Below are 22,294 nucleotides of genomic sequence, written 5' to 3' on the forward strand. Positions count from 1 at the left end.
GGTCGGGGCGCTGTGTATAAAAGGAGACAGCAGCAGTCGGTTTGTCACTGAGCAGCGACCTGAGTGAAGCAGCATCATGTCTGGCAGAGGGAAAGGAGGCAAAGGACTGGGCAAAGGCGGAGCCAAGCGACACCGCAAAGTGCTCCGTGATAACATCCAGGGCATCACCAAACCGGCCATCCGCCGTCTGGCTCGCCGTGGCGGCGTTAAGCGGATCTCGGGTCTGATCTACGAGGAGACCCGCGGGGTGCTGAAGGTTTTCCTGGAGAATGTGATCCGGGATGCGGTCACCTACACTGAACACGCCAAGCGCAAGACGGTCACTGCCATGGATGTGGTGTACGCTCTGAAACGCCAGGGCCGCACTCTCTATGGCTTCGGCGGCTGAAAAACTCCCACTTCCTCCCGAGAACACAAAGGCTCTTCTAAGAGCCACTCACCACCTCACAGAGGGAGCCGTGTCCACAATCTTTTAATTATTTTTTTTGTCGATATATTAATCTGGTTTCATTTGAAATAGATTAATCATTCCGCTTCAAAAATATATAGCTACGATTGTACCTTTCCAGGCGGTGATTACCGTAAATTTTGGATGCATTTATATCGATCTTAATCATTCTGTCAATCTCGGACAGAAATCAGTTAAGTCGTTTAGAGAGTCGATTCCGTAATCATGCATTCAAATCTTAACTGAGGGAATTAGATATTAAATGAAACTGAAAATCCATGATCCGTGATAGAATTAATTGTAAATAAAAAGTTATCAAGCTGGGCGCTCTGTAATTGGCGGGCGGTTTGAAATTAATCGGGCGCCAATCACAGTGCATTCTGATTGGATGAAGACCGACCGCCAGTTAACAATTTTCCATTTTGTCGAAAATAGTTATTCGCCGCCAGTCTACATGAAATCAATAAACCAATCGTAGCAACTAGATCCTTTAATAGACAGTCGCTGTTCAGCCAATCATAAGCGGTGGGACGGCCCTTCCCAGCTGTATAAAAGCCTGTGCTGGAGCCCGTTTCGTCTATCTTGTTCCTGTATTTCAGCCTGTGCTCTCACTCCCGGAGCAGAATGGCCCGCACCAAGCAGACAGCGCGCAAATCGACTGGCGGAAAAGCTCCTCGCAAACAGTTGGCGACCAAAGCGGCGCGGAAGAGCGCTCCTGCCACCGGCGGAGTGAAGAAGCCTCATCGCTACCGGCCCGGCACCGTGGCTCTGAGGGAGATCCGGCGCTACCAGAAATCCACCGAGCTGCTCATCCGCAAACTTCCCTTCCAGCGCCTGGTGCGGGAGATCGCTCAGGACTTCAAAACCGATCTGCGTTTCCAGAGCTCGGCCGTCATGGCCCTGCAGGAGGCAAGTGAGGCTTACCTGGTCGGGCTCTTTGAGGATACTAACCTGTGCGCCATCCACGCCAAGCGAGTCACCATTATGCCCAAGGACATCCAGTTGGCCCGCCGCATCCGCGGGGAGCGCGCCTAAACCCAGTCTACACACCGAACACAAGAAACGGCTCTTTTAAGAGCCACTACCACGGCAAAGGAAAGGGCTGTAGCTTGCTGATCATTATTGTAGTAGCGACCTGCCTTCCCGATCGGTTTTGCTCTAATTGACCCCGAGCATCAGCTCTGTGCAGACAGGGTAATTCAGCGAGGGACAGGAGATAATAGACAATGGACAGTAGGTGCAGGAGTAGGCCATTCGGCCCTTCTAGCCAGCTCCGCCATTCACTGTGATCATGGCTTATCATACACGATCAGTACCCGGTCCCTGCCCTCTCCCCATATTCCTTGACACCGCTATCTATAAGAGCTCTATCTAACTCTCTCTTGAATGCATCCAGAGATTAACGCGCTTCCCTCCCTGTCAGGGTCTCATCTGGCCCTTCACTTCTCCCACAAACCTGTCATGTACAGCTGGTGCGGCTGTTACCGTTTTGTTTGCTTTGGACATGGGGATACGTTCGTGCCCGCTGTGCTTGGAGTGGGAGCATGCCGACGCGAGGGGTACAGTGGGGGATTTCGGGGGGGGTTGGTGACTACCAGGAAATAGTGATTTTTTTACATTAGATTTCACTCTCTTGTACATTTTTGGTATTGGTGTTTTGTGTAAATTAACTATGTAGTTTTGTAGCTGGGGCCGGAATGAAGGTCCACCGGGTAGTTTATCACATATCCTCCCGCTGCAGTCCGTCCCCAGAGACGGATCCCTCTCTCAACACGCCCCCTCCCCTCTCGCGTAGCTTTCAGCAGTTCCCAATCAACTCAGCTGAATCTCCGCTGGTGTCAATGTCTCAGTCACTCTCTCCCGGATCGGAGAAGGAATTGGGCCTGAAACTGCCCACATCCCATATCTCTCAATCTCAGCTCGGGCATCCACGTCTCATTTCAGACACTGAGACGGCACGGCCGCACCAAATGTCAGAGGTACCGGTAATCTCGGGTTCCATGTGAGAAGTTCCCCCGGAAAACTCAATCGGACCCGGCGCGGGAATCACAACACTCTGAATCAGTTCTTTTCTGAGATGTGGGTGGCTCTGAGAAGAGCCGTTGGGTTCAGATACACACAAATGGTGTATTCTCAATTCACTTTTTGACTGCTGTCTTCTTGGGTTTCGCGGATTTCGACTTCGGCTTCTTGGCCGCCTTCGTCTTCGGGGCTGCGGCTTTCTTGGGGCTCTTGGGCTTCGGCGCCGCTTTCTTAGCCGCGGGTTTCTTAGCTGCTGGTTTCTTAGCCGCTAGTTTCTTAGCTGCCGCTTTCTTAGCTGTTGGTTTCTTACCTCCCACTTTCTTAGCCGCGGGTTTCTTGGCGCCAAGCTTCTTACTGGGAGATTTCTTGGTGGCAGATTTCTTTGCCGCTGGCTTGTTCGCTTTCTTCACCACCTTCACGGCAGTTTTTCCTTTACCGGATTTAAAGGATCCCGAAACACCCGAGCCCTTGGCCTGAACCAAGGAGCCGCTTTCCACTTTCCTCTTGATACTCATCTTGATCTGGGGGCGAAGTTTCACCACATCGACACCGCTGTCGGCCAGAGCCTTAATGATGGCCGTACCGGACATACCCTTCCTATCGTGACAACCCGCCACGATCTTATCGATCTGTTCTCCCAGCGAGGGACCGGTTGGTTTGCTCCGGGCAGCCGCCTTCTTCTTGGGAGTCTTCTTTGCGGCGGCGGGTGCGGCTGGAGGAGCCGTTTCGGCGGGTGCTGTCTCAGTCATGTCGGCGACTCTGGTAAATCCTTCTCACAATCAGAACTGAATGAGAAATGAAGCGAAAGGCGGCGGCACAGAGCAATTTAAAGGCAGCGAGCGGACGGGGCGGAGACATCCTGCTGTCAGCTCCCGGCAGCTTCATTTTTCTGTGTTTCTCTCTCCTCAAAAACTCGCCGATTCCAATTCAAATCGGACGCTGCGGAGACTCGGACTAGTCCCTGTCTGTCACTGAGACCGGAATGTTCGCTGGAAAGAAAGTTTAATCGGGATTAAAGGCAGCGCTTTCTATTTTAACCCGTTTCATTACTGCATTGCCGCGTTCGCTCTCCCGATCATTGACCTGTTCTCTGCTTTATGGCTGAAATATTTAATCTAATTAAAACTTTGCGGTTAATTCCCTCTTCGGGACTGAGCTGGGGAGTGGGGCGCTTCAGTAACAGAAAAATCTTTTCATTTTCTACAGGAGGCGCTGAGAAATCCTACGATGTGTTCGGACCCACAAACACAGTGACTCTGGTCTGAGCCGCCCGCCCCTTTAACTCACTCTCTCTGACACAATACACACTCAATGCTGGTGGAAATCAACAAGTCAGGCAGCATCAATGGTGGGAATATACAGCCCACTTTCGGACTGAGACCCTTCATCAGGTCTCTGGTGGGAGATGCTGCCTGACTAGCCGGGTTCCTCCAGCATTTTGTCCGCGTTGTTCGCCATTCCCAGAATCTCTTGGTGTTCTGCTGACACAATGTTCACATCTGCACCTTCATCGCATTGTACTGCTGTCAAAATAAAATGACAGATTCCTTGTCATATAACACGGTGATAAATGATTCTGATTCCAAGGAATAAAGGACAACGGACATTGTCTGACCAACCTCTCTGTGTAATTGAGAACCTCAGGTCCGGGAAACATCCTTGGAAATCTTTTCTACACTCTCCCCAGTTTAACCACCTTTCCTAAAACGGTGACAAGAGCTGTACACAATACAAGAGATTGGACAAACTGAAGGCAGGAAGCATGTTCCCGCTGATGGGTGAGTCCAGAACTAGAGGCCACAGTTTAAGAATAAGGGGTAGGCCATTTAGAACAGAGATGCGGAAAAACTTTTTCACCCAGAGAGTGGTGGATATATGGAATGCTCTGGCCCAGAAGGCAGTGGAGGCCAAGTCTCTGGATGCTTTCAAGAGAGAGTTAGATAGAACTCTTATAGATAGCGGTGTCAAGGGATATGGGAAGAGGGCAGGAATGGGGTACTGATTGTGCATGATCAGCCATGATCACAGTGAATGGCGGTGCTGGCCAGAAGGGCCGAATGGCCTACTCCTGCTCCTACTCTCTATTGTCTATTGCAATGTGCACTGCCTCACCATTGAAATGTATTTATCACGCTGTGCTAAATTATCAAGATTGCCCAGTTAAATAAGAAATACAGAATAAACTAAACAGTGTAAAAGAGGATCAGGGAGGGATGTGATTCCAAAGGTGAGAATGGAAAATCTGAAACCTAATCCATTCTTGCCTCGTTTTACTCTTTAAATATCTGAAAGAAATCCTTATTCCCCTTTATACTATTGGCCAGTTACTTTAATTATTCATCTGTTCTCTCCATATTGCTATTTAGTTACCTTTTGTTCTTTTTAAGTCCACTAATCCTTTAGCTCCCCACTAACTTTTGTGATATTCTCTGCTCTCTCATGTTCCTTTATGCTGCCTTTGTCTTCCGTTGTTGCTGATGGTTGCCTCATTCTCCCTTTCAAATATTGTTTCTGCTGAGGGATGAACTGATCCTGCATCTGCCAAATTACTCCTGGAAACTCAAGCTTTTCATACAAAGGTAATCTGGTTAATGCTGGGGAAGTCAAAATGCCCGACTGCTGTAAGCCTGTTCCCATTACACCTCTGTGTGATTTACCAACATGTCTGCTCCACAATCCCTGAGCCTATTGGGAGGCCAGCAGTGTAATCCCATCAAAATCACCATTCATCATTTTATTTAAAACCTCTTGATGCTCATCTTGATCTGGGGGCGAAGTTTCACCACATCGACACCGCTGTCGGCCAGAGCCTTAATGATGGCCGTACCGGACATACCCTTCCTATCGTGACAACCCGCCACGATCTTATCGATCTGTTCGCCCAGCGAGGGACCGGTTGGTTTGCTCCGGGCAGCCGCCTTCTTCTTGGGAGTCTTCTTTGCGGCGGCGGGTGCGGCTGGAGGAGCCGTTTCGGCGGGTGCTGTCTCAGTCATGTCGGCGACTCTGGTAAATCCTTCTCACAATCAGAACTGAATGAGAAATGAAGCGAAAGGCGGCGGCACAGAGCAATTTAAAGGCAGCGAGCGGACGGGGCGGAGACATCCTCCTGTCAGCTCCCGGCGGCTTCATTTTTCTGTGTTTCTCACTCCTCAAAAACTCGCCGATTCCAATTCAAATCGGACGCTGCGGAGACTCGGACTAGTCCCTGTCCGTCCCTGAGACCGGAATGTTCGCTGGAAAGAAAGTTTAATCAGGATTAAAGGCAGCGCTTTCTATTTTAACCCGTTTCATTACTGCATTGCCCGCATTCGCTCTCCCGATCGTTGACCTGTTCTCTGCTTTCTGGCTGAAATATTTAATCGAATTAAAACTTTGCGGTTAATTCCCTCTTCGGGACTGAGCTGGGGAGTGGGGCGCTTCAGTAACAGAAAAATCTTTTCATTTTCTACAGGAGGCGCTGAGAAATCCTACGATGTGTTCGGACTCACAAACACAGTGACTCTGGTCTAAGCCGCCCGCCCCTTTAACTCACTCTCTCTGACACAATACACACTCAATGCTGGTGGAAATCAACAAGTCAGACAGCGTCAATAGTGGGAATATACAGCCCACTTTCGGACTGAGACCCTTCATCAGGTCTCTGGTGGGAGATGCTGCCTGACTAGCCGGGTTCCTCCAGCATTTTGTCCGCGTTGTTCGCCATTCCCAGAACCTCTTGGCGTTCTGCTGACACAATGTTCACATCTGCACCTTCATCGCATTGTACTGCTGTCAAAATAAAATGACAGATTCCTTGTCATATAACACGGTGATAAATGATTCTGATTCCAAGGAATAAAGGACAACGGACATTGTCTGACCAACCTCTGTGTAACTGAGAACCTCAGGTCCGGGAAACATCCTTGGAAATCTTTTCTACACTCTCCCCAGTTTAACCCCGTTTCCTAAAACGGTGACAAGAGCTGTACACAATACAAGTGTGGCCTCCAGTCACTTACACAACTGTAACATAATGTCGCAACTGATATACTCAGTCCCCTGACTAATGAAGACTAGCATGTTAAACCCGTTCTTCACCACCCTGTCTACCAGTGACACCACTTTCAATGAACTGTGTGTGAGAGATTTACCCCTAAATCTCTCCGGCCCATTACACTCCCTAATGACCGATCATTCATAGTGTAAGTTCTACACTGGTTTGACTTTGTGTGCAGTTTTGGTCAACAAATTTGAGGAAGGACATTCTTGCTATTGAGGGAGTGCAGCGTAGGTTCACAAAGTTAATTCCCGGAATGGCGGGACTGTCATATGTTGAAAGATTGGAGCGACTGGGCTTGTATACACGGGAATATAGAAGGATGAGAGGGGATCTGATTGAAACATATAAGATTATTAAGAGATTGTATACACTGAAGGCAGGAAGCATGTTCCCGCTGATGGGTGAGTCCAGAACTAGAGGCCACAGTTTAAGAATAAGTGGTAGGCCATTTAGAACAGAGATGCGGAAAAACTTTTTCACCCAGAGAGTGGTGGATATATGGAATGCTCTGGCCCAGAAGGTAGTGGAGGCCAAGTCTCTGGATGCTTTCAAGAGAGAGTTAGATAGAACTCTTATAGATAGCGGTGTCAAGGGATATGGGAAGAGGGCAGGAATGGGGTACTGATTGTGCATGATCAGCCATGATCACAGTGAATGGCGGTGCTGGCGAGAACGGCTGAATGGCCTACTCCTGCTCCTACTCTCTATTGTCTATTGCAATGTGCACTGCCTCACCATTGAAATGTATTTATCACGCTGTGCTAAATGATCAAGATTGCCCAGTTAAATAAGAAATACAGAATAAACTAAACAGTGTAAAAGGGGATCAGGGAGGGATGTGATTCCGAAGGTGAGAATGGGAAACCTGAAACCTGATCCATTCTTGCCTCTTTTACTCTTTAACTACCTGAAAGAAATCCTTATTCCCCTTTATACTATTGGCCAGTTACTTTAATAATTCATCTGTTCTCTCCATATTGCTATTTAGTTACCTTCTGTTCTTTTTAAGTCGACTAATCCTTTAGCTCCCCACTAACTTTTGTGATATTCTCTGCTCTCTCATGTTCCTTTATGCTGCCTTTGTCTTCCATTGTTGGTGATGGTTGCCTCATTCGCCCTTTCAAATATTGTTTCTGCTGAGGGATGAACTGATCCTGCATCTGCCAAATTACTCCTGGAAACTCAAGCTTTTCATACAAAGGTAATCTGGTTAATGCTGGGGAAGTCAAAATGCCCGACTGCTGGAAGCCTGTTCCCATTACACCTCTGTGTGATTTACCAATATGTCTGCTCCACAATACCTGAGCCTATTGGGAGGCCAGCAGTGTAATCCCATCAAAATCACCATTCATCATTTTATTTAAAACCTCTACTTACAAGGCCTCATCAAATCCCTCACTTATTACTGTAGTGTTGGTCTCCCCAATCAAACATGCAACATCCCCCCACCTATCAGGTAGACTTTAAATGTTTCCCCTTCACCTTAAACAATTGTCTTGTAAATTTATGCTTCCTACCCTGACACAAAGAGTGATTGCCTACTGATTTTGTAAACCTTTGGATGGTCACCAGACAGCTCCTTAATCTCTCTGGTGAGAAAGAGAGTCCCAGTCTGTCCAAACTTCTGCTAATAATTTAAATCCTCCAGTGTCAGTAACACCCTCATCAAACCTCCCTCCACACTTTCCAGCTTCATGACATCCTTCCTGTAGCTGGGTGACTAGAACTGTGCACAATACAGTGCAATCTCACTTTGATGATTACAGTTGTCATATGACATCCCAAATCCTGTAACTCAATTGCCTGACCAATGAAGACAAATAGGCCAAACATCATCTTCACCATCCTGACTACTTGTGTTGTCATTTTCAGTGAATGATGTTCCTGTATTCCATGGACACTCTGCCAGCAATACTCTCCAAGGAACAAGAATTTACTGTGCAGGTCCTTCCCTGGTTGGATTTCTCAAAATGCAAGAGTTCATACTTGTCCACATCAACATCCATCTGCCATTCTTAGGCCGACTTCCCCAGGTCATCTCGATCCCATTGTACTCTCAAAGAATCTTCACTCTCTACTTTACCACCAACATTGCTGTCATCTGCAACCTCACTATTCGCATTCATAACAATGTCAGAGAAACTGTTCACATTGATGACAAATGACAGTACCAGAACCGATCCCTGTGAACGTCACTGGTCAGAGGCCTCCAACCTGAATGACAAGCTGCCATGAACACCCTCTCTCTCCTTCCACCAAGACAATTTTGTGACACTGACATTAGGCAGAATCTTGTCTGGCATCCTTTCTGCTACAAATGTGTAATACAGAAGAAATAAAGAATAAAGAAAAACATATCTTCCTACAGCCTACACCTCTCAGAAGTGCCGAAGCCTCAACTCCCCACTCCAATTTCTGGCCCACTCATTGAATGTCCGCTCTGTTAAAATCTAACTTCTTTTTATTGGATCTTGGTAAGTGCATAACTATGCACAATCAAATGCCAAATGCCCATGTTCACTTCATTTAAACTCCCTCTGCCTTTGCATAATCATATGACTGTGGCACACAAAATTGTGAATGCAGGAAACCAAAGTACATGCCTGCACTGTTCCACAAGGCCACAAATGATAAAATAAACAAAACACGTATAACAAACACTAGAATCCCTAACTGAGAGGAATGGAGATGCTGGATGACCAAAAAGATTTAAAGAGAAGCAAGATAAATGTTAATAAAATCAGGAAATTGGGATTGACATACAAGAGGCAGATCAGCCTTTGCATGGAATTGTGGGTGAGGGACTAAGAGAGAACACACTGGAGGCTTCATCCAGTGAGACAGTGTGAATAGAGCTCAGGATAAGAGAGGTGCATTCACTGACGGAGTTGTGCTACAGGCCTCCCAAATGCCAGCAGGTAAAGAAACTGAAATGTAGCAGGGAACGAAAGATGTAAAAACAACAGGGTCATTGTAGAGGGCGACTAATTTCCCCAATGTTGACTGGGACTCCCTTAGACTCAGGGGCTTAGATATCACTGCATATGTTAGAAGAATACTGGGATGTTTGAGAAACCTTATTGAATTTTTTGAAGTAGTTACGAGGAATGTTGACGAGGGTAAGGCAGTGAATGTAGTCTATATGGACTTCAGCAAGGCCTTTGACAAAGTTCCACATGGAAGGTTAGTTAAGAAGGTTCAGTCGTTAGGTATTAATGCTGGAGTAATAAAATGGATTCAACAGTGGCTAGATGGGAGATGCCAGAGAGTAGTAGTGGATAATTGTATATCGGGATGGAGGCCGGTGACTAGCGGGGTGCCTCAGGGATCTGTTTTGGGCCCAATGTTGTTTGTAATATACATAAATGATCTGGATGATGGGGTGGTAAATTCGATTAGTAAGTATGCTGATGATACTAAGGTAGGAGGTGTTGTGGATAATGAGGTGGGTTTTCAAAGCTTGCAGGGAGATTTATGCCGGTTAGAAAAATGGGCTGAACATTGGCAGATAGAGTTTAATGCTGAGAAGTGTGAGATTCTACATTTTGGCAGGAATAATCCAAATAGAACATACAGGGTAAATGGTAGGGCATTGAGGAATGCAGTGGAACAGAGAGATCTAGGAATAACAGTGCATAGTTCCCTGAAGGTGGAGTCTCATGTAGATAGGGTGGTGAAGAAGGCTTTTGGAACGCTGGCCTTTATAAATCAGAGCATTGAGTACAGAAGTTGGGACGTAATGTTACAATTGTACAAGGCATTGGTAAGGCCAAATTTGGAATATTGTGTACAGTTCTGGTCACCGAATTATAGGAAAGATATCAATAAATTAGAGAGAGTGCAGAGACGATTTACTAGGATGTTACCTGGGTTTCAGCACTTAAGTTACAGAGAAAGGTTGAACAAGTTAGGTCTCTATTCATTGGAGCGTAGAAGGTTGAGGGGGGATTTGATCGAGGTATTTAAAATGTTGAGAGGGATAGATAGAGTTGAGGTGAATAGGCTGTTTCCATTGAGAGTAGGGGAGATTCAAACGAGAGGACATGATTTGAGAGTTAGGGGGCAAAAGTTTAAGGGAAACACGAGGGGGTATTTCTTTACTCAGAGAGTGATAGCTGTGTGGAATGAGCTTCCTGTAGAAGTAGTAGAGGCCAGTTCAGTTGTGTCATTTAAGGTAAAATTGGATAGGTATATGGACAGGAAAGGAGTGGAGGGTTATGGGCTGAGTGCGGGTAGGTGGGACTAGGTGAGATTAAGAGTTGGGCACGGACTAGGAGGGCCGGAATGGCCTGTTTCCGTGCTGTGATTGTTATATGTTTTGATAATCTGTGCCTGTACTCACAGGAATCTAGAAGAATGAGGGAGAATCGTATAGAAACACATTGAATGTTGAAAAGCCTAGATAGCGTTGATATGAGAGGATGTTTCCAATAATGGAGGAATCTAGAAGCAGACCACACCCTCAATACAAAGATGCCCCTCTAGAATAGAGATGAGAAATTTCTTTAGTCAGAAGGTGATCAATCAATGCGTTTCTTTGGCATGAAGACAGTCAGTAGGGTCTCTTTCGCAAAATGTTCATTTATATTCAGAGGCCTGGGTGGACGAGTTTTTTTTCAGTAAATACGGTCGGTTCCACAGGGTAAACGTACCTTTGTAGACAGTCAGAGACCTGTATAGCTGTACCGCGGAGAGCATTCTGACAGGCTGCATCTGTCTGGTGTGGAGGGGCTACTGCACAGCACCGAAAGAAGCTGCTGATAGTACCCAGGACATCTTTAGGGAGCGGTGCTCATAAAGGCAGCGTCCATTATTAAAGACCTCCAACACCCAGGGCATGCCCTTTTCTCACTGTTACCGTCAGGCAGGAGATACAGAAGCCTGAAGGCACACACTCAGCCATTCAGGAACAGCTTCTTCCCCTCTGCCATCCGATTCCTAAATGGACATTGAAGCTTTGGATAATACCTCACTTTTCCAATATACAGTTTCTCTGACTTTGCACATTTTAAAAATAGTGTATTCAGTATACGTAACTAATTTACTTGTTTTTCCATTATGTGTTATTTTATTTATTATTATTTTTCTCTCTCTGCTAGATTATGTATTGCATTGAACTGCTGCTGCTAAGTTAACAAATTTCACGTCACATGCCGGTGATAATAAACTTGATTCTGAAATGTAAAACGCAAATGTTATTTTTCTGTGAGGCGATGGGAATCGCTCATGAAGCAACGAACAGGCGATGTTCCCGCCTTCTGCACACCGGAACGGTCCGGGGTCAACCCGCAATGTGGAACCCAGACAACGCGGTTCTGGGTGATGAAGAGCGGAGTCGTTCAGTGGTCGGAGATTAAATTCTCCCTCTCGGGGCTGACTCCGGAAGTTCATTTCACGACTCTGCGCCTAGTGAACCCGCTGACTCTCTGCAAGGGGAGAGAGCTACATTCGGTCGGCTGAGAGGGGAAAACGAGCCGGGACTGAAACGAACCGGTTTCCCTGCAGATTTATATTGGTTTATCTGCCGGAAGAAACATGTCGAGGCACTGACAGATGCAGGATATCAAACGGACGGAAAACACCCGCCGCTCAGCCCTTCCACAGACATTGTGAGTGGCTCTGAAAAGAGCCTTTGGGTAAATAGATTCAGCTTACGTCGCTTCACTTACTGGCAGCGCCGGTTTTCTTGGGCAACAGGACGGCCTGGATGTTGGGTAACACACCGCCCTGAGCGATAGTCACCCCTCCCAGCAGCTTGTTCAGCTCCTCGTCGTTGCGGACGGCCAGCTGCAGGTGTCGGGGGATGATGCGGGTCTTCTTATTGTCCCGGGCCGCGTTACCGGCCAATTCGAGGATTTCGGCCGTCAGATACTCGAGCACAGCAGCCAGATAGACCGGGGCTCCGGCACCCACCCGCTCGGCATAGTTGCCCTTTCTCAGGAGTCTGTGAACCCGGCCGACCGGGAACTGCAGTCCAGCCCGAGACGAGCGAGATTTGGCCTTGGACCGAGCTTTGCCAGCGCCGCCTTTTCCACGTCCAGACATTTCCACAATCACAGTCCTACTCAAGCGAGAATGAAGGAATGTTCATACAGCCCAAACTCGCCTTTTTTATACCCTCTTTGAGAATGCAAACTGAATGTTTGTGATTGGTGTGATCCTGCTTATTCTCATTGGTGAAGAGAAATGCTCCAATCGAAGAGCTGGTTAATCACCAATCAGCAGTCCGTAAAGGTAGAAGCGCGGAAAATAACCGTCTCCTCCCCAAAGTGCACTGAAATCTGGAAGAAAGCCCGCCAAAAAATAAATCTATTGTTCAAATTTAATTTCAAGTTAAATAATTGCAGTTCTGTTTTAAGATTGGGTCTTCGCATTTCCCTCTGTTACTGAAACCGGGCACATTTGATTTAAGTGTAGTTGATATTGGAGTGTCTGGGAACTCAATTCTCTAATTTATGACAACCCGTAACGGAACCGAATAAAACGGACCCTCAGCTTCTGCCCGCGGTCGGTCTCTGTGCGAACGTTATCAGGTTCTGGAAAACAACTCTTCTCAAACTTTGACCAGAGTATAGTCTGCAATTTTATAAAGTTATTATATGAAAGAGCCATCAGAAGGAAATCTGCAGATGCTGGAAATTCAAACAACACACACAAAATGCTGGTGGAACACAGCAGGCCAGGCAACATCTATAAGAAGCAGTGTCGACGCTTCTCCATATGAAAGAGCCATGATGTCTTTCAGGCTCGAGTTGAAATGAGATTCAGGAGTTACCCAACTGGAACCAATAAACTCCAGAAGCCACAAATAAAACAACGGCAGCAATCCTCCGCTTGGCATGGATACCGAGTGGGACGGACTGATGGGGAAGCGTGGGGGGTAACAATTCCTTGTCAGTTCAGTGGGAGCTTACTAAAACCGCGATTTAGCTGTTGTAAAAGTCACCAGACATAAAGTATGTGTAATTTATTACCTAAATGCTCGTACAACTCTTTCATTGAAATTGTGAGTGGCTCTTAAAAGAGCCGTTTTGTTTTCGATCATCTCACTGGGGAGGTTTACTTGGAGCTGGTGTACTTGGTCACCGCCTTTGTCCCTTCGGACACGGCGTGCTTGGCCAGCTCCCCGGGCAGCAGCAGGCGCACGGCGGTCTGGATCTCCCGGGAGCTGATGGTCGACCGCTTGTTGTAATGGGCCAGGCGGGAAGCCTCACCCGCGATGCGCTCGAAAATATCGCTCACGAATGAATTCATGATGCTCATGGCCTTGGAGGAGATGCCGGTGTCGGGGTGAACCTGCTTCATCACTTTGTAGATGTAGATGGCGTAACTCTCCTTCCTCGACCTCTTGCGCTTCTTGCCAGACTTGCTCGCCGGTTTGGCCAGAGCTTTCTTGGCGCCCTTCTTGGGAGCGGGTTTCGGTGGATCAGGCATTTCCTCGTCGGTTTCAAACACAATAATAAGCAGAAGCTGTCCGGAGCGCGGAATAAATAGGCAGCGCCCAAAGGGGTATGTTAACGAGGATGGGAATGCTGAGCATTTCCATTGGCTGTTTGGAGAAATGAATCACCAATCAGAACGCTGGGGGATGGGAAGTGGCGCCAATGTGTGGCGGTTACCGCTGTCGTTTAATGCGGGAGGAAGTACAGAAGGGCAGAGACAGGCGGGGGTGCGGGCTGACATTGAAAAGGGAAACGCAAATATCAAAAGCAGAATGAAAATAAAATCAAATGAAATATTGTGAAAATAAACACTAAGAGGTTCAGTTCATGACACAGGGCAGCAGGAGAGCGAAGGAGAGATTTGGACATTTCAATGAAAAGTTCAAATCGAGTTTATTTACGCACAGGTGAGAGGAACAACGGATTTGTAGCAGTATCACAGACACATTGCATCAGACACAACATTGACATAAACACTGGAATTAAATAAGAATTATACCTAAATATTCAAATAGACAGAGGACTATCAGTGGGAGAATCGCCCCTCTTGTGCTTCTTCATCTCGTCACTCTCGACTCAGTGTCACGCAACGCTGCCACTTTGATCCGGCCCATGCCTTCATTCACCAGGCCCAACACATGCCTTTATTGGATCTTCCTCCTCCTGACACTAGTCATCCGGTTTGTGGGGTTGTGTGCCCCCTTGGACCTCTGGATTAGGTTTGAGGGTAGGCCTGGTGGATGTATGAGAGAATCTCGCCCAGGCCACCCAGCCAGGGTGGATTAGGCCCGCCGTGTTTATCCCAGGGAGCAAAAAAAAATGAGAGGCGTGTAATTCTGCAAGTTGTGGGTATTTTCGACCTTGTTACTTGGCTTTATTTTGACCATTTGGGGAATAGAATGTTCTGAGGCGTAGTAATCAGGCTTTACCTCCAAGTACAGTTCAACTTCCCTACTCTAAATTTACACCTGTCTTTATTTTGCCTCTGTGTGCCTGGGATTGCATGGGTTAAATTAACAGTGTTTACTGCAGTACAAACTAATGATTAATGTTGGGCAGATTGATCCATGATTCCAAAACGCAAAAATCTCTGAAATCCAGAATTTATTGTACTGACATTACGTCACAAATGGGTAATTTTATCCAGGATTAAATGGCTTGTCTAATGAAGAGTGTTTCATGTCACTAGGCCTCTATTCACTGGAAATTCAAAGAAAGAAGGGTTACTGAATTGAAACCTATCAAATAGTGAAAGGGCTTGAGTGAGTGGATGTGGAGAGGACTTTTCCTGTGGTAGGAGTGTCTGTAACCAGACCACCTGGTTTCAAAATAGAGGGGCATCCTTTTAGAGTGGAGTTGAGGAGGAATTTCTTCAGCCAGAGAGTGGTGAATCGGTGGAATTTGTGTCCACAGGCAGCTGTAGAGGCCAAATCACTGGATATAGGCAGAGATTGGGGCTGAGGAAAAATTGATCAGTGATGATGAAATGGCAGAGCAGGCTCGATGGGCCAAATGGCTGAATTCTGCTCCTAACTCTGATGGTCTTATGGACTCACTTAGAGACTAAAATTTTCCCAGAGACTGTTCATCTCAACTTTGACTCAACCCAGCACCTGAGGCTCCAGATTACTTATATAAGGAATACAGTTCTTTGTTCTCAGATTAAAGGAATATGATCTCATTTCCATCCTGAATGCTTGTCACCTCACTCTGATCAACAGACACAAAATACTGCAGGAAGTCAGCAGGCCGGGCAGCATCTATGGGAAAGAGTAATGAGTCGATGCTTCAGGCTGAGAACCTTCACCAAGGAGAGATCTGATGGAAGGGTCTCGGGACGAAGTGTTGACTGTTTACTCTTTTCCATAAAGGCTGCCTGTCCTGCTGAGTTCCTACAGCATTTTGTATGTTTTGCTTTGGATTTCTAGCATCAGCAGATTCTCTCTTGTTTGTGATTTATGCCTCATTCTGAGGGTATTTTCCTCAGTTATGGAGATCTCATTCAGGGGAAAGATCCTCCTTGCCTACTGTCTGTCACATCCTGAAAGAATCTAACAGATTTCCTCATTTTCTCATTAACTGCAGGAATACAGACCCAGCCCACTCACTCTCCTCTCACATAACCAACCCTCCATACCTGGAACCAGCCCGGTCAGTGTGGGGAACAGTCACTGCGCTCTCTCTATTGCAGGGATATCCTTCCTGAGGAAGTGTGACCAAACCCGGACACTATATTCAAGGTGTGCTCTCACCAGGGCCCTATAGACACCCAGTGAGACATCTGTAACCCTCTTCTCCACTCCTCCTGGATCGCAGGACAAAATACTGTTTGCCTCTCTCATTACTTGTTGTATCTGCATGTTAACTCAAGTGATTTGTTTACAAGGACGCCCAGGTCTCTCTGACCATCTCCATGTGGAAATAACTCTTACAGTTTGTTCCTGGGAATGGGTGATCTCACATTTCCCCACATTCTGTTCCATCTGCCCCATCCTCAACCATTTACTCTCCAGTCTACATTCCCCAAACCTTCTCTGCCACAGCAACAGACGTAGTCACTGAGTTATGCAGCACAGAAACAGGCCCTTCAGCCCAACACATCCATGCTGACCAAGCGGCCAAACAAAACCATTGTCAGTTACCTGAATTTGGCCCATGTCCCTGTGAAACTTCCCTCTCCACAGTCCGAGAGATTTGGCAACTGTGCCCCCCTATACCATCACTGGAGGTAGTTTGTTCCATGTAAACAGCACATTCTGTGAACAAAACCTGCTCCTCAGGGTCCCAGTTAAATCTTTCCTCTCGCACTTTATCCCTGTAATCTCTAGCTTCCAACTCCATGACCCTGGAGATAACAGATTCACTATTGTCCGTATCAATGTCTACCATTATTTTATCAGCTTCTGTAATGTCACATACACTCTGATGGAAATGTCCAGCCTATCCGGCCTCCTGTTAAATCCCTTTTGCACCCTCTCCAGTTTAATGTCACCCTCTCATCACAGGGCAACTATAACTGTACGCCGTGCTCCAAGAGTATTTTCCCCAAGGCTGGTAGAGCTGTAATGTGACGTTACGGTACAGTGTCCAATACTCTCCCGATGAATGCAAGTGTGGCAAACACCTTCTTCACCGTCCTGCCTACCTGTGTTTACACTTTGAAGGAATTCGATATCTGCACCCCGATATCTCTCTGTTTTACAGCACTCCCAGGGACCGACCATTCCCCACGGCAGTTCTGCCCTGGTTCGTCAATGACAATGGAACAACTCTTGTTCTTGTTTGCAGACTCGAAGGGCCGAATGGACTACTTCTGCACCTATTTTCTATGTTTCTATCTCACATTTATCTGTCATTCCTCAAATCAGTGACCTCATTGATCACCGTCCTGTTGTATTGCTGGTTACATTTTTTCACACTTTACTGATATCTGCATATTTGCTGAGCCGGGCATTGACATTGTCAGCCGAGTCTGTAATGAATGAACTGCAGCAGCAGACCTGACTCAGCTCGCAGGCTTTTCCTTGCAGCGATACACGCACAGTGCTGGAGGAACTCAGCAGGCCAGGCAGCATCTGTGAGAAACAGTAAACAGCCGACGTTTCAGGCCGAGACCCTCCAGAATCTGAACAATGTCTTGTGTTTGGTTTTCCTTCGATCCTTTCCTACGTGACTGGATAACATAACCCATCCTCCAATCCTCTGCCACTACTCCTGCCCGAGAAACGCGCAGAGAGACAGAGGCGGGGAGGTGAGGGGACAGAGTCAGAGTGACAGACAGGGCCGAGAGCGGCCTCACATCTTCCAGCTCCGTCTTCACTTTACTACACCCGGCAATTTCCAACGGTTTATCCGAAACACAGAGCTCCAGAGAGGGGAAAGAAAACTCCCTCACACACCACGTACACAGTGAAGGATTTCTAGGAATTTACTGGCTGTCGGACTTCATGCAATCAGAATACAGTGTGATTGGCGCAGGATTAATTTCAAATCGCCCGCCAATTTCAGAGCACCCAGCAACGGTGCTTGATTACTTTTTTATATTATTTACCATTAATTGCATCACGGATTCTACAATTTCAGTTTCATTTAATATATAATTCCCTCAGTGAAGATTTAAATGAATGATTACAGAATCGTTTCTCTGAATGAGGGAACTGATTTCTGTCCGAGACGGACGAGGGGATGATGATCGATCTTAATGCATTCAGAGCTTCTGCCGTAATCACCGACTGAAAAGGCAGAATCGCAAACATATTTCAAGCATAAAGGATTAATCTGCTTCAAAAGTATCTCAGCAAAATATATCGATAAAAATAATTAAAGGGTTGTGGACACGGCTCCGTTTGTGAGGCGGTGGGTGGCTCTTAGAAGAGCCTTTGTGTTCTCGGGAGGAAGTGGGAGTTTTTCAGCCGCCGAAGCCATAGAGAGTGCGGCCCTGGCGTTTCAGAGCGTACACCACATCCATGGCAGTGACCGTCTTGCGCTTGGCGTGTTCAGTGTAGGTGACCGCATCCCGGATCACATTCTCCAGGAAAACCTTCAGCACCCCGCGGGTCTCCTCGTAGATCAGACCCGAGATCCGCTTGACGCCACCACGGCGAGCCAGACGGCGGATGGCCGGTTTGGTGATGCCCTGGATGTTATCACGGAGCACTTTACGGTGCCGCTTGGCTCCGCCTTTGCCCAGTCCTTTGCCTCCTTTCCCTCTGCCAGACATGATGCTGCTTCACTCAGGTCGCTGCTCAGTGACAAACCGACTGCTGCTGTCTCCTTTTATACACAGCGCCCCGACCTGCCCGAGAAACGCGCAGAGAGACAGAGGCGGGGAGGGGAGGAGACAGAGTCAGAGTGACGGACAGAGCCGAGAGCGGCCTCTCATCGTCCAGCACCGCCTTCACTTTACCACACCCGCCAATTTCCAACGGTTTATCCGACACAAAGCGCTCCAGCGAAATAAACTCCCTCACACACCACGTACAGACAGGAGGATTTCTGGAAATTTGCCGATTCTCCTGCTTTAAATTATAGGAAGTGCTTTTCCATTCCGCAAATCCCCGAGGACCTCAGTCTGTCCCTCCCCGACCCCATGACCAGTGCGAGCGCCCTCACACACAGCAGTTGGTGGGCGAGGGTGCAGTCACTTCCAGAGATGAGAGGGTTAATTCATCAGAACAATTGTTCCTCTGGGTCGCGAGGGAAATGAAAGTCCGGTCACATAAAGGAACAGGATACATAGGCAGATAGAAGGATATATAGACCGCGCTTCTGGCGCCTTCTAAAGCCCAGGTAAAGGGGTGGCTGAGGAGCTGGTGCGAGGTTGGTAGGGCTTCTGGTACAAGGATCATTTGCCTCTCGAAATGAAGGTGAGACAGGTCCAGTGAGGAGGGGAGTCAATATGTTTACTGGAAGCTTCTTCGTGCTACACGGAAAGGTTTAAACGAGCAGGTATGAGGTCCTACAAATTGATTTTGAAAGGTTAAAACAGCAGGTCTTCCAGGATTATAATTACAGAATTATGACCCAAACCATGTGGTTGTGTGGTGAGAAATTGATATTTCGTGCAGTTTAATATGTTGCTGAGGAACTGATGCAGGAGGGAGGGCTTCAGATTCATGGATCAATGGGCTCCCTTCCAGGCAGGTGAGGGACCGGGACAAACAAGACCATTTCAATCTGGACCGGAGGGGAACCAATATCCTCACCAGGAGGTTTGATGGTGTCACTTGGCGGAATTTGCACTGGAGTAGCGAGTGGGAGAATGCATGGATGACAAGACAGTCTGCAAAGAACGAGAGCCAATGTCAGGCCAATGGTGGAACTGATGGTCTGAAATGAGTTTATTTAAACATTAGGAGTATGTGTCAGATGGACAGGGCTGGCAGCTCAACATTCCTGGGTTTGATTGTTTTACATGTCAGTGGGGGGAAGGGGGTTAAAAGGTGCAAAGATTACACAACTGGGAATGTCACAGCAAACTGGAGGGTTCATTTACAAAGGCAAACTTCAGTTACACTGACGGGGTTATTGAATTGCCCCTCCCCAGTAACAAGTGGGGGACTTTATCTTCCATAGAATTGACTGCAACTTGCTTATTGCTAAGATATTCCAGACTGGTTCAGTGAATCTGAGGAGTGTTTGAAACATTATGTAGAGCCCAATCAGAGTTCAGAACAGACGGGAATTAGTTTTTCAGAAATGAACCAGGCCAGCTGACAGCTGAGAGTCAGTGAATATTTTGGGATCTTATATTTCTCTTACCTATGAGTAAGAATAAAATTAGATCTTGTATGAAGGTACTAAATCACAGGAGGGCAAGTTAGAATGCAGTAAGACAGAAGCCAAGGGGCATTGATTGGGAGCAGCCACTGTTAGACAAGTCCAGGCCTGACATGTGGGAGTTGTTTAAAGACCAGCAGATCCGAGTCTATATTGAGGTACAGGATTTATCCACATTTGGAAAGGCATGGCTTGCTTAGGGACAATCAGCATGGTTTTGTGTGGGCAGATCATGCTTGACAAAATTGATCGAGGGTTTGGTGGTGGTGATACAGGTTATAAGATACAGGAGTAGAATTAGGCCATTTGGCCCATCAAGTCTGCTCTGTCTTTTCATCTTGGCTGATACATCTTTCCTCTCAGCCCCAATCTCCTGCCTTCTCCCTGTATCCCTTCATGCACTGACCAATCAAGAACCAATCAACTTCTGCCTTAAATACCTAAAGTCTTGGCCTCCACAGCTGCCACCTGTGGCAATGAATTCCACAAATTCACCACTCTCTGAAGAAATTCATCCTCATCTCCATTCTAAAAGGATGCCCCTCTATTTGCGCCCGTGTCCTCTGGTCTTAGACACTCCCATCCTCTCCATATCAACTTTATCAAGGCCGCTCACCATTCGATAGGTTTCAATTCATCATCCCTCATTATTCTAAACTCCAGGGAATAAAGGCCCAGAACTATCAAACACTCTTCATATGACGCTGTTTAATCCTGGAATCATTTTTGAGAATCTCGTTTGAAACCCATCCAGTTTCAGCTCATCCTTCTGAAGATAAAGGGCCCATAATTGCTCCCAATACTCCAAGTGAGACCTCACCAGTACTTGATAAAGTCTCAACATTGCATTCTTGCTTTTATATTCTAGTCCTCTTGAAATGAATGCTAACATCATATTTGCCTTCCTCACTACAGGCTCGACCTGCAAATTAACCTTTAGAGAATCCAGCACAGTGACTCAAAAATCCCTTTGCACCGTAATTTTTGTATCTTCTCACCATTTAGAAAATAGATTGTTACGAATGTGGAGCAAATCTGATGGGCAGAAGGTTCCAGAATCGCCAATGCCCGACCCCCCCCCCCCCCACCTTGAGAATCGCAAGATCGCTATTATTTCGGGTCTGAGACCCAGGGGATGAGAGAGATACACAGCATGTCAGGAAATGAGAGGAAGAGATGCAGAATAAACAACCAGGTGGAATGTCTCCTGACATAAGCGGAACGGAAACACTGATTACTGCCATTGTCTCTTGGAGAAGGAATTGTGTATTGAGTACTGTACTATTCATTGAAACCCCTCAGGGGACAAATAGAGTGGTCTGGTTGAGGGATTGCATCATCCCAACCTGATTGATCTGAGACCCCGTGAGTAAGGATAAAAGAGGGGTCTGGGGAACACCCCTTTAGACGCACCAGGAGAAACGCTAGAAATCCCGTGACAGCTTTTTATAGCGAAAGCCGGTGGGAGCTCGTGTGCGTCCTCCCTTGCCGGGGTGGCGGGCTCACCACGGAAGAACGGTTTAGCTAAAGGAGAGGTCACAATTGAACGGCCACGACAACGAGACACCTGATGGATCGAAATCATAAAGGAAGGTTGGCAAAACCCGTAGCGGTAAATGTTCCCATTCTCTTTCTCTCTCTCTCTCTCCAACAATTGCAACACAGCGACAACCAAAAGACGGCAGCTTGTGTGAACTGCACTGAACTTTATATTTCCATCGGACAATACATTATCCCCTCGACAAAGATAGAGCTTATTTCTTATTGATTATTATTATACCCGCACTTTTAGGTTTAGTATTGATGATGTATATTATCTGTATATTTGCATTGATATTATTTTTGTGTATTTTTACTAATAAATACTGTTAAAAATAGTATCATCAGACTTCAACGGACGTCCCTATCTTTGCTGGTAAGTCACCCAGTTACGGGGTTCTTAACAAGATTAATAGCGGTGACATGTTCTTTCCATTTCTGGATGATTGACTAAATTGTACACCAAGGATATTCAGTGACTTGGAAATCTTCTTGTAACCATCTCCTGACCTGTGCTCTTCAAGA

The 22,294-nt window shown here is 46.8% G+C and overlaps 7 protein-coding genes across 7 annotated transcripts in view; 3 read left to right on the plus strand and 4 right to left on the minus strand.

The window, feature by feature from the left end:
- The window catches only part of LOC140717767 (histone H4), a 95,596-nt gene that overhangs the window by 20,009 nt on the left and 53,293 nt on the right, over nt 1-22,294 (plus strand). Inside the window, exon 3 of the transcript XR_012096600.1 lies at nt 21,146-21,373. The gene's annotated coding sequence lies outside the window, so the exon portion shown is untranslated. Of the gene's footprint in view, nt 1-21,145 lie in introns of the transcript that reaches the window.
- On the plus strand, nt 26-639 carry LOC140717519 (histone H4). Its single transcript, XM_073031094.1, has one exon. The coding sequence runs from the start codon at nt 77-79 to the stop codon at nt 386-388; it is 312 nt and encodes a 103-aa protein (XP_072887195.1). The 5' UTR covers nt 26-76; the 3' UTR covers nt 389-639.
- On the plus strand, nt 1,027-1,571 carry LOC140717520 (histone H3). Its single transcript, XM_073031095.1, has one exon. The coding sequence runs from the start codon at nt 1,073-1,075 to the stop codon at nt 1,481-1,483; it is 411 nt and encodes a 136-aa protein (XP_072887196.1). The 5' UTR covers nt 1,027-1,072; the 3' UTR covers nt 1,484-1,571.
- On the minus strand, nt 2,205-3,406 carry LOC140717522 (histone H1-like). Its single transcript, XM_073031096.1, has one exon. The coding sequence runs from the start codon at nt 3,217-3,219 to the stop codon at nt 2,587-2,589; it is 633 nt and encodes a 210-aa protein (XP_072887197.1). The 5' UTR covers nt 3,220-3,406; the 3' UTR covers nt 2,205-2,586.
- Nucleotides 11,532-22,294, minus strand: part of LOC140717775 (uncharacterized) — a 55,417-nt gene continuing 44,654 nt past the window's right edge. The window contains exons 2-3 of the mRNA XM_073031493.1: nt 20,580-20,588; nt 11,532-12,570 (exon numbers count right to left, since the gene is read on the minus strand). Of these exons, the coding sequence (XP_072887594.1) occupies nt 12,171-12,570; nt 20,580-20,588 (409 nt within the window). The 3' untranslated portion in view covers nt 11,532-12,170. The remainder of the gene's footprint in view (nt 12,571-20,579; nt 20,589-22,294) is intronic.
- LOC140717523 (histone H2B-like) lies at nt 13,322-13,966 on the minus strand. The gene has a single exon (XM_073031097.1). It carries the CDS (start codon nt 13,941-13,943, stop codon nt 13,569-13,571), a length of 375 nt encoding a protein of 124 aa, XP_072887198.1. The 5' UTR covers nt 13,944-13,966; the 3' UTR covers nt 13,322-13,568.
- Nucleotides 18,071-18,743, minus strand: LOC140717524 (histone H4). The gene has a single exon (XM_073031098.1). It carries the CDS (start codon nt 18,669-18,671, stop codon nt 18,360-18,362), a length of 312 nt encoding a protein of 103 aa, XP_072887199.1. The 5' UTR covers nt 18,672-18,743; the 3' UTR covers nt 18,071-18,359.

Source organism: Hemitrygon akajei, chromosome 28 (genome assembly GCF_048418815.1).
Source record: "Hemitrygon akajei chromosome 28, sHemAka1.3, whole genome shotgun sequence".
NCBI lineage: Eukaryota > Metazoa > Chordata > Chondrichthyes > Myliobatiformes > Dasyatidae > Hemitrygon > Hemitrygon akajei.